Source organism: Octopus sinensis, linkage group LG21 (assembly GCF_006345805.1).
Source record: "Octopus sinensis linkage group LG21, ASM634580v1, whole genome shotgun sequence".
NCBI classification, from domain to species: domain Eukaryota; kingdom Metazoa; phylum Mollusca; class Cephalopoda; order Octopoda; family Octopodidae; genus Octopus; species Octopus sinensis.
Genome location: NC_043017.1, coordinates 15,564,056 through 15,576,513, shown reverse-complemented (window position 1 = coordinate 15,576,513; position 12,458 = coordinate 15,564,056). Strand labels below are relative to the sequence as shown.

At 39.3% G+C, this 12,458-nt stretch overlaps 1 protein-coding gene across 3 annotated transcripts in view; it reads left to right on the top strand.

Annotated features, from left to right (window-relative positions):
- Positions 1–12,458, top strand: part of LOC115222829 (histone-lysine N-methyltransferase EHMT2) — a 53,666-nt gene that overhangs the window by 13,005 nt on the left and 28,203 nt on the right. For 2 of the 3 annotated variants that reach the window (XM_029793147.2, XM_029793146.2), the window contains 13 exons: positions 447–527; positions 891–1,013; positions 2,164–2,307; positions 2,633–2,841; positions 4,026–4,168; positions 5,072–5,138; positions 5,550–5,632; positions 5,852–5,958; positions 6,802–6,924; positions 8,366–8,467; positions 9,226–9,330; positions 10,309–10,424; positions 12,046–12,084. In XM_029793147.2, the coding sequence (XP_029649007.1) occupies positions 447–527; positions 891–1,013; positions 2,164–2,307; positions 2,633–2,841; positions 4,026–4,168; positions 5,072–5,138; positions 5,550–5,632; positions 5,852–5,958; positions 6,802–6,924; positions 8,366–8,467; positions 9,226–9,330; positions 10,309–10,424; positions 12,046–12,084 (1,442 nt within the window). The remainder of the gene's footprint in view (positions 1–446; positions 528–890; positions 1,014–2,163; positions 2,308–2,632; positions 2,842–4,025; positions 4,169–5,071; positions 5,139–5,549; positions 5,633–5,851; positions 5,959–6,801; positions 6,925–8,365; positions 8,468–9,225; positions 9,331–10,308; positions 10,425–12,045; positions 12,085–12,458) is intronic. The other variant, XM_029793148.2, reaches the window with a different exon arrangement.

The following is a 12,458-nucleotide window of genomic DNA, read 5'->3' as shown; positions in this document are numbered from 1 at the left end:
TAGCAAGCACTCACTATCAAACACTTTTCACTTCTACTGATCTAGAAAAATAGTGATTTTAACAAATCACTGATGTTGCAAACGGCTGGCAAGTTCGGTAAATTCGCAATTAGCAACAGAAAACGTTTGTCCTCTGCTACTCATCCACTTCTCTGGCATTTTTTCAGCAGTCTATGGCTGAGGCTCTCTTAAGACAGCAGTAATTCAGTTTTGTGGCTGTTTACACTGTAATCTACTAAGTATATGCAATAGTGTTTATTTTGTTTTGTTTTCGACATGTAGCTACTCTTAATTTTGCATAGAATAGTCTTAGTTGGTGGCTGTTTGGTGCCATTGTTAATGTAGGGTAGGAACCAACCAAAAGACATAAAAATTTCATGTTGCAAGAAAAACTGACAGATGTTGTGGTAACCATGATGTAAGGGACATAACTCTTCTACTTCCAGCACACACCACACTGGACACATCCTTACAGAGGCGGGAAGACACATACACACATCACCCGGGGCAGACTCATACATACCAAGGTAAGATATACACACACTCACATACGCACCCACACACACACACACACACACACACACACACGCTCATATACATGCACACACGCATGCATATACCTCCATACATCGCCTGGGGTGACTCATACATATTAAAGCAAAACACACAAACATGCACAGGTTAACAGTTACACATACATACACTACAGGAGAAACATATATATACACACACATATTCCAATGAGATATATACAAGAGATTTATATATACACAGGTGAGATATGAACACACACACACCTCTGTAATGAAGAGGAGAGATAGAAATATATATTATATACAAGTACCAGTTATACAATGGTTTTCACTGTTATTTTTGTGTTGTAATTTCAGGGCCATTCAGTGACAACGCCACAAGTTGTTATTCCTCTTTGTTGTTGTAAGGTAAATGGTGTCACATTTAAAAAACTACCTGCAGTCACGTATTGTCAAGCCTTAGATTCCATTGATGGCAAGGTATGTTCACTTGCTTTCTTCCATTCCTCTCTCTCTCTCTCTCTTTGTCTTTCTTCATCATTTGCTTTGTCTATTTGTGTGTGTGTATACTAATTGAGGGAACTCTGTGTATATTTGTTTGTATCTACATTATATTTGCATCTGTTTATAATATATGTGTGTGAATGTGTATGTCTGTATATACACACATTAGTAAATATAAATATATATATTGGAAGTTTATGTGAATGTACATGTATATATATGTGTGTGTATATATATATATATATATAGATAGATAGATAGATACACACAGCCATTAATTTAGGCACATTTCTTTTCTCTCCCCTTTTCTCCCTCTCTCCATCTCTTCCCTCTCCTCATTCCTTTCTGGAGATGAGCATAGTCTCAAACTGCCAAAGACTTCCATTTTTCCTCACCATTAAACTAATACACCGTTTTGTGTTCCCTCACCTGTCTTGTTTTTTTTTATCAGTTTAAACCATATATATATATATATATATATATATATTATAATATATATATATATACACAGTATCATCATCATCATCGTTTAACGTCCGCTTTCCATGCTAGCATGGGTTGGACGATTTTGACTGAGGGCTGGCAAACCAGATGGCTGCACCAGGCTCCAATCTTGATTTGGCAGAGTTTCTACAGCTGGATGCCCTTCCTAACGCCAACCACTCCGAGTGTGTAGTGGGCGCTTTTTACGTGCCACCGGCATGGGGGCCAGGCAGGCCTCCATGGTGCCTTTTTACATGTCACTGGCACGGAAACCAGTTCGCTGCTCTGGCAACGATCATGCTCGGATGGTGCTCTTGGCACCCTACTAGCATGGGCACAAGTGCGATGCTGGTAACGATCACACTCGTGTGGTGCCCTTTAAGTGCCACTGGCACGGAAGCCGATTAGCCGCTATAAATATATATATATATATATATATATATATATATATATATATATATATATATATATATATATATATATATATATATATATATATATATAAAATATTCATACATATATAGTCATGTATAGTTAAACTTTGTGTACGTGGTGTGTGTATTTGTGTACCTGTATATTTACCTATGCACATTTTCCTGTGTGTGGTATATCACCCTGTAGCTCATATGTTTGTTAATTGCAGGTGATGGGTTGCTGTAACAAGGTGACCAACAGTCTGTTAGTACGGCCAGCCATCAAGATCCCGTTCATGGCAGTTTGTGAGTTCCATCGACAGTCTCTCAAACAACACCAGTGTTGTCCTGGCTGTGGACATTTCTGTATGCAGGTAAGCTCTCGACCTTATTTCACAGTCTACAGGGTTGACTGAGTTGCTAAAGATAGCAGCCAAATCACCTCCTCCCCACCCTTATTGTTTTAAAACTAATGAAAGAAACATCAATTAAGGCATGGGTTGCCTTCTAGCAGCAGGGGCTTTTAGAGAGATTGCTTATTATTATTATGAATGGGACCCACAATATTTAAGTGATAACTTCACAGACAAGATTTATTTCAGTACAGATGCTGACGCATCAACCCAACAATACCATTAACAACAACAACACCATCAACAATAACAACAATCTTAACACGATTGTTTTCCTTTCGCTCAGGGACGCTTCTACCAGTGTCGGAAACAAGGTGGCTCTACTATTCACAATTTCCACAAACAGTGTCAGCTGTTCCTTGATAACAAATCTTACTGTCCCCATTGTGGAGAAGAGTCGGCACAGTATGAAGTGATGTTAACTCTTAACGAACCGAGAATAATTAGTACGATAGAAGAGAAAACAGTTACTCAGCTGGAGCCATCGTTACCAAAGTAAGTATTAGATTCTTCTTCTTGTTTCAACATCATTACCAGCTTCATACCCACACACATGTACGCATTCGTGTGTGTGTGTTTGTGTGTGTGTGTGTGTGTGTGTGCATCGTCTTCATTTAATATCTGTTTTCCAGGCTGGCAGAGGTTGGACAGTTTGACCAGAGCTGGTAAGGCCAGGGGCCATTTCAGGCTCCATTGTCTTTTCTGGTATGGTTGCTATGGCTGGATGCCCTTCCTAATGCCAGTCACTCTATAAGAGTGTAGTGGTTGCTTTTACATGGCACCAGCACTGTGTGTGTATATATATGTATATATATTTGTGTGTGTGTGTATATATATATATATAATGTATATAACTTAGAAAGGTTTTGACCAGTATTGGCCCAGGTCATGTCTAACTCAATAGCACTACCTGACATATATATATATATATAAATTTTGTTATGCTATGTCTTAACATTAGACTGAAAGATTACTCACTAGTTTCTAGTAGAGTCCATGCATATTAACTTTCACAAGGAAAAGGTTGACAGTAAAGGATTAATATTCAGAACTATGTGACTCAATAAGCCTTACATTAAAGCGAGGCATCTGAATGCTGAAGGGTTAATGTTATGATATACACATGAGCTTCACTCATGAGATCATCATCATCATCATCATCTTCCAATGTCTGTTTTCCATGCTATCATGGGTTTGACAGTTTGACTAAGAGCTGGGCAGAGTCTGATTTGGCTTGGTCCCCACAGCTGGATGCCCTTCCTAATGCCAACCACTTTGCAGTGTGTGCTGGGTGCTTTTAACGTGGCACTTCATGAGTGCTGTTATTCGACACCAGCATCAGTGTTTTCTATGTGACCCCAGCACACAACTCCTGCAGGCCGATCCTCTGCACCAGAGGGAGTGGCTTTAACACTTCTTCTGTGGAGAACGGGTCTTCTTGAGACACATACATATATTTATATGCACACACACACAAAATTCACGTTCTCATTGCTATATATATATATGGAGTTTATGCTGTTTATGGTGATGTGATATATAAATATTGATTTGACAGTTTAGTTGTCACCGTACGTATCATTACATGTCAGTATCTAGACTAATATCCTATCCATGCTGCTGCTGTATAATGATATTTCCATTGCTATACCTGTGGTTATATTTTCTCCCCTTCACAGATCAAGGGTGAAATTGTCAATTCATTTAAAAACTTATAAAGCTCAAGAGAAGAAGTTGTGTAAGTTAGCGAGCGTGGAGGAAGGAGAAAAGAAGGTTACATTTGAACCATCAGCATCTTCATCACCAACTGTATTCACCTCAGGTAATCTTTACAGCCAAATATCATCCCTTTGTGCTTCATTTGATTTTGAAAAGGAAAAAACAAAAAATCAAAGTTTTGAAGGGGTTTAGTAAAATGCCTAGTTTTTATTCACTTGTAACATTCCCTGTTGTTGATTATTGTGTTGTTTATTTCCCAGACCTAGGCCCCTATGTGTAAATTTTCCCTCCACCTGGGCCCCAGAGCAGAAAAATAAGTAGTTATATATACAGCTGAGGACTAACTGTTGCAGGGAAACTAATGGACAGAATGACCAAAAAAAAAAAAAAGAAAGGACCCAGGAGAATAACAATAGTAGCCCCCCCCCCTTCCTCTCAGTATTTGTTCAATTGAATTGCTATTTCCCTCATTACTTTCATCAATTTGATTGTCTGAATCACTCCCTGTCTGCACAAGGGTAAACTCTTCGTCCAAAGAATAAATTATCCTCAATAATTTCCTCAAGACTAGTGATGGGTTCATCATCGTTTCATCGCGATAAATCTTTTTTAAAATTTTTATTAAAAACAAAAGCAACAGCCGTAAGGGACACCATTAACGATGAGTCCTTAACACCCCTGACCACAAAGCTGCAACCTGATTGGTTGTCTATTTTTAGTATGTTATCTTCTTTTTCTTCATGTTTTGTTCATTACCCCTTAAATGGGAATCCAGTAGGGATTGTCTTTAGACTATTTCTGCTATACCAGGAACACAGCACAAGAGAGTTAAGCAATTGTTATGTTATTTATATTATCTTCCTTATATTTCATTGCAGTTCCCTGCATCACTAAATATCCCCTTATAGAATTTCTATACCACCAAATATCTCCCTATCATATCATATATCTTTATATTGAGGTGATATCTACTCAATATCTCACGCACTTTATTCAATTTTTTCAGCTGGAATTCCCAAAGGCAAAGACAGAGAAATTTTAGAAAAATGTTTTTCTATTTTGGAACAAGAAAGGTGAGGTTTTGCTGTCATTACTTTGCTTCACCAAGTGGCCTGTCCCTTGTAAAGACCCTCCTACCCAACTACTGGCATTATTTAATGGTCTTTGGGTATCTTTAACTGGATTCTCCCTGTTTTTTTACAAGAATACGAGCCCTAGGGGACGAGGGGATTACTATGAGAGGGGAGTCAGAGCAGATTCTTGCAGAGGGAAATCATACCCACACACACACACACAAACACACACACACACAATTTAAATGAAGTTAGAAGTACACAGAGGGTGTACATATAAAATTATTTGACTTTATTATAGCTTTATATTTATTAATCCCCCACCATGTGATATAAAATATCTATGGTGATGATGATATTGTCTTAAATCTGCTTCTCTAATCCTTCCAATGTTCTCTTTTACCGTTTCAGACCTAAAAAGTACCGAACTTTACCGAAATCTTTGTATAATCCTTGTAAAGAAGGTGATCTAGCCAAAGTTATTTATATGTTAGGTAAGTGTACTTGTGTGCCTTTGGGGGTTTGGCTGGTCAAGGGCTGTGTGTTTGTCCAGGCTGCCATGCAGTGAGATCAAACCCACACCCCTTGTGGTTACAAAGCAAGGTGTTATCCACTCAGCCATAACTGATGTGTTTGAAGCATTGTTTTTCTCATATTGTTTTGTTGTGTTAAACGAGGATGTAATTGTTGTGGTTTGTTTGTTTTCTTTACAGTTGATGGAGCTGATCCCAACAAGAGAGATCCAGACAATGATGACCAGACAGCTGTCCATGCTGCAGCAATTAATGGTCATCTGGCTATCTTACATGTGCTCATTCAAGTAAGAACATGTTTATTATTATTATTATCATTGTTATGATTGCTATTAAGGTGGTGAGCTGGCAGAATCGTTAGCACACCAGGTGAAATGCTTAGCGGTATTTTGTCTGCCGCTACATTCTGAGTTCAAATTCCACTGTGGTCAACTTTGCCTTTCATCCTTTCAGGGTTGATAAATTAAGTACCAGTTATGCACTGGGGTTGATGTAACCAACTAACCCCCTCCTCCCAGATTTCAGGCCTTGTACCTTTAGTAGAAAGGAGTATTATTATTATTATGTTTTAAGGTATCAAGCTGGCAGAATCATTAGCATGCCAGACAGATTGAATGCTTAACAACATTTCTTCCATCTTTATGTTCTGAGTTCAAATTCCACCAAGGTCAACTTTGCCTTTCATTCTTTCAGGGTTGATAAAATTAGTGATAGTTGAGTCCTGGGGTCAGTGTAATTGACTTACCCTGCCCCCCCCCCCACTTGCTGGCCTTGTGCTACATAAAACGCACTGGTGGTGGTGCCATGTGAAAAGTATCCAGTCCACACTCTGTAAAGTGGTTGGTGTTAGGAAGGGCATGCAACCATTGAAACTGTGCCAAAAACAGACTGTGGAACTTTGTGTGGGCCCTGGTCTTGCCAGTTCCTGTGAAGTTGTCCAACCCATGCCAGCATGGAAATTGAACTTTAAATGATGATGATTATTGCAGTGGAATGGTGAATTAATTGCCAGTCAACACACAGTTACACAGTAATAAAAACATACTACACAGCTATTTACACTATGAATACACTAAGCTACTCATTTACGCACCAATCTCTACACAGCTATTTACACTTTATATTTACAGGCAGGAGGCAACATCCATATTGTTGATGGTCGATTAAACAATGCAATCATCTACGCATGTGAGAATAACCATCTCCCTATTGTAAAGTTTCTGGTGCAAGCAGGTGCACAGATTGATGTCAAGGTAAGATATTGAAGATATTGGTGCTGTGCCTAGGTGTGTGGTACATAGGTGTGAAAGCAAGATGTTGCTCTGTGTGTGTGTGTGTATGTGTGTGTGTGTGTGTGTGTATTGGCTCATCCCATAAGTAATGCAGTTTTTTTTTATAACCTAAAATATATTCTCCTTCATTTTCTACAATGCTCTTCCAGCCATTTGGTAGACTTGCAAGACCCCTTTTCCAAAATTCACTTATCTGTGATGGAAAATACTCTTCCAGTATTGTTCTGATCTTGTTTCTAGAATTCATATTTTTGCCATCCAAATAATTTTGAAGACATCAGAATAAATGATAATCGGGAGGGGCAATGTCCAGCGAATATCGTGGGTGGGTCATCGTTTCCCATTCAAACTGCTTCAGCCTTTAGAATGTCATCCTCACTATATGTGGCTGAGCATTATCCTGATGGAAGAACACCTTTCGTCTTGAAACCAAAGATGGTCGTTTTTTTCTTCCAGTGCTGACTTAAGTTGCTCAAGCTGCTCACAGTAGATCTCCTTTCTTATTTGGCTTGGGTTTAAAAGTTCAAAGTGGACTAAACCTTTTATATCCCACCAAACAGATAGCAACACCTTACGTGGGTGAAGACCATTTTTAGCCTGGGGTACTGGTGTTTCTATTTACCCTATCCACTGTCTTCTGCGCTTTACATTTTTATAGAGAACCCATTCAGTCCAAAAAAAGGTTCAGCTGTGAGACATAACAGCAAAGAAGAGCACGCATTCACTCTCTGCCCGCAATTAGACTTGGAGAGTTTGTGAGGAACCCATTGACCCATTTGCTGACTTTTCTGATGGCACGCAGGTGTCAATGAATGGTTGAATGACCAAATCCAAGCTTCTCTGCAAGGTACCTCAACAGTTACGGTGGGATTTTGTTCCACCAGGGTTTGCAGGACGTCCTTGTTGAGCTCTACAGATCTTCCAGGATGAAGCTCATCTTCTAGCACCTCAGGCAAGTTTCTTCTACTGTAACGTCAGGCCGACCAAAGCCGTGTCTCTGTTCATCAACCCCACTATCACTTGACAACCGATGTTGGTGTGTTTCCGTCCCTGTCACTTAGCAGTTCGGCAAAATAGTCCACTAGCATAAGTACTAGGCTTACAAAGAATAAGTCCAGGAGTTGACTTGTTCGACTAAAACCCTTCAAGGCAGTGCTCCAGCATAGCCAAAGTCAAATGACTAAAACAAATGAAAGAGTAAAAGAATATACATGCATATACGTATATGCATACGTATATATGCATATATATATACACGCACGCATTGATATGTGTGTAAATATATATATATGTGTGTGTATATATATATATATATATATATGTATGTAGATAGACGCGTCCACACACACTCCTATGTATCTATATGTGTTGTTGTCCCACATGGTGTGTTTCTTTTTTGCAGGGTGAAGATGGCATGACTTGTCTGCACATGGCTGCCAAAGGAGGCTACATTGATCTCATGGAGTTTCTCTTGTCTACGCGGAAAGCTGACGTCAATGTCCAGGTAAGTGGACTCACTCTTGGAGTGACCGGATTCTCAACTATATTAAGGAAGAGAGAGTGGGGGGAGGGGCAAAGAAGGAAGGGTGGGAGGGGAATAGTACCCTCTGTTCATGGAGGAGAAGTATTAGTAACCCTACATGTGGAAGAAGAGGAAGCGTCAGTTGTTCGTGGTGGAGGAGAGGAATTATTGCCTCTACTTCTGTAGAAAGAGAAGAAGGAGGAGGAGTATTAGTGGCCCCTGTTCCTTGCAAATGCTCCTTCCAGGGCTATTATGGTTGCAGTACTAGATGTTGTGATGCTTAAGTTGTATCAACCCTTTTCCCTCTTCTTTTTCACACTCTAAATAAACCACTCAGACTCCCTAATCTGCTGAAATCCCTCAATGGTTTGAAAGCAGGAGATCCTTTCTAGAACTCAACCATATCAGTTGTTATCGTTCCGCTGTATTTACTGTCCCCTACAAACTGGTTTGGTTATCTCTTGTGGGGTTGGGCTCAGAAGGTAAACAGGGAAAGGGAATTTCATTTAGTATTTTTGGTGAAAATTATTTACATTATTTCATGTGATACAAGGGCAATTTTGCTCCTATTTCTAGCATTTCAAACCTCTTTCTTTTACAGTAATGTTGACTTCTTGACCAAAATGTCTCTTCCCAAAATACAACAATTTATGATTTTCAGCTTTATAACTTTTTGTCAAACCTCAACTTATCAATCAATAATTAATTGTTTTTTTTTTTTTTATTAATTGTTTTTAAAGGATGATGGTGGTTGGACGCCAATTATTTGGGCAGCAGAGCACCGAAATGTTGAAAGTGCCAAGTTTCTTGTTCAGCGTGGGGCTGATCCCACATTAAAGGATAATGTAAGTTTTTTAAAATGGCTTCTTTTGGGGTTTTTTGGGAATTGTTAAACTGTTTTCACACTGTAGGAGGTCTTATCTACACCCTGTAGATAGATGTGTGTAGTATGTGACATAGAACTGTGTTATACACACTTGTAGTTGTGCGTGTATGTATATATGTATATATATGTGTGTGTGGAGGCGCAATGGCCTAGTGGTTAGGGCAGCGGACTTGCTGTCGCAGGATCGCGGTTTCGATTCCCAGACCGGTGTTGTGAGTGTTTATTGAACAAAAACACCTAAAAGGTCCACGAGGCTCCGGCAGGGGGTGGTGATCCCTGCTGTACTCTTTCACCACTCTTTCTTCTGTTGGCCTGCTCGCTTAGCCAGCGGGGTGGCATCATTCGAAGGCTAAAACAATGCGAACGCATTGTGACCAGCGATGTGTAACAACATCTGATGGTCTGGTCGGTCACGTGATCACGTGATATATATATATATATATATATATATATATATAGCACTGTGTTATACACACTGGTAAATAAATGTATGTATATAGTGTTATACACACTGGTAATTATGTGTGTATGACAGATCTATGTTGTACCCACTTGTAGATGTGTATGTATAAAACAGATCTGTCATACACATTACATTAGTGGAGTGTGTATGTAACATATTCTTATATACTCTTGTGGATGTCTATATAACATAGAACTGTGATATACACACTGGTAGATATGTGTATATATCATAAAGCTGATTTATACATTTATAGATGTTTGTATGTCGCATAGAACTGTTGTAGTTGTGTGTATATATACATTAGAATCTTTTATTATAAGCCTCTGTGTATGTTCACAATTATTGACCCTCTGGGGGTACGTACAGTTGCAATAGAAGAATTTATTAAGAACATTTGTTTAGAAGATAGACAAAACAGTTGCCATTACACCTTAATTGATGATGATAATGATGATTTGTTGTTGTTTGCAGGAAGAGAACACGGGGCTGCATTGGGCTGCGTTCTCAGGAAGTGTTGAGATTGCAGAATTATTTTTGGATTACGGCTGTGAACTAGAATCTCCAAACGAACACGGAGATCGGCCCCTGTAAGTAGCATTTCCTTACCATCTCGTAGCCAGGTGCACACAACCATCTGGCGTTTCTATTACTTGTGTCCCCATTTCAATTAACCCCATTCATCCTTCAACATACTCTCCTTTTCCATTCCTTATTTCCTTTTTCCAAATTCTCTTGATTCTCAGATATTACTACAATGGCAATCTGGTGCAGGGTTTCACCCAATGCAATGACTTCTGGCTTCTGACTCTATTTTAAGATTCCATTCATCAGGTCGCAAGTCGCTTACCATCTCTCTCAAGACTTCTCATTTTTTTCTTCACTTAATCTTCCCTGTGATTGTCTTTGTTATCTCCCCTTGCCCCAGTATTTCTTAATCCTCTCTTCGATTCCAATTGATGAACCACAATATTTAGTGTTGCTGTTAGTTACAAGTTGCCTGAAGACCAGTCACTGGGTCCTTGTATATCTGATGGGTAAGGTGATAGGGGAGTGTCTGTAACTTGGTGCAGAATAAACATTTCAAGGTTTAATTACGTTTGTACTCTTCAATGATACATAATGGTGAAAGATATCCGCATGTGTGTATGTGTGTGTAAGGGGTACAGGATGGTGTGGATTTGGAGTTTTTGTTACCAGAATCATTGGAGCAATGGACAAAATGTCATGTGGTATTTCTTCTGCCTCTTAACATCCTGAGTTCAAATCCCACTGATGTCAACTGTGTACTTCTTTCACCCCTTGAAGATCAAATAAAATACAATACAAATCGAATCAGTGGGGGTCAAGGGTATTGACTGAATCCTCTTCTCAAAACTTGCAGGCCTTGTTCGTCTTGTTGCTGTTAAGGTGGTGAGCAGGCATAATTATTGGTGCACTGGACCAAATGCTTTCTAACATTTTGTGCATCTACAGCTTCTTAGTTCAGATTCTGTCATGGTTGACTTTGCCTTTCATCCTTTCAGGGTCGATAAAATAAGGACCAGTTGAGCAGTGGGGTTGATGTAACTGACAAGGGCCCACCCCATTTCTGGCCTTGTACCTGTAGCAGACAGGAGGATTATTATTGTTACAAAGATGGCAAACTGGAGAAAAATGCTTAGCGGTATTTCATCCATCTGAAACATTCCGAGTTCAAATTCAGTTGTGGCTTACTTTGCCTTTTATGGTTGATAAAAGAAATACCAGTTAAGTAATGGGGGTCAATGTAATTGACTTTCCCCCTCCCACCAAAGGCCTTCTGACTGAAGTAGAAAGGATTATCATCATCATCGTTATAAACAACTGGAGTCTGGACAGCTCCCTGGTTGGCCAACTCCATGTCAAACCATCCCACCCATGCCAGCATGGAAAATGGACATTAAACGATGATGATGACATGGCAAGCTGGCAAATTCATGAGCACACTGGGCAAAGTGACTGGTGGTATTTGTCCAAGTTCAAATGTTAGCAAAATGAACTTTACTTTCCATCCTTTCGGGGCCAATGAAATAAAGTACCAGTTTAGCAAGTGGAGTCAATGTAATCAGCTAGCTCCCTCAATCAAAAGTTCAGGCTTTGTGTCAAAATTATTATTATTATTATTATTATTATGTGTTTCCAGAGAGATGTTGATGTTTTCACCTTCAACGTTTTCTTCATTCCTTACAGACATATATCAGTTCGACAAGACAATTATGAATGTGTTGTGTAAGTAGAAACATTTCCTTCCTCTTTCTTAATTACTCATCTTCCCATGTTAACTGCTGCAGTATGTGGAACCAACTTTAACTCTGTGGGGTTTTCTAGAGTGAGTGTCCTAAAGGGTGTCACTGGCAGAATGTGTACTTTGGTAAATAGGGGACACACTGATGTGTGTATTGTTGCTGTGTGAAGCCCTCCACGATATGTCCTGATCTGACAGACCCTAATTTGTAGTGTCTCTATGTCATTGCAGGGGCACTTTTTTTTGTATCCCAAACTCTTAGTTCTAGCTAAAGAAATATGGCACAAGAGAACCTAAAGACCTAGCCTTTGGGTTAGGGTTATTATCATCATCATCATCATCATCATCATCATCATCA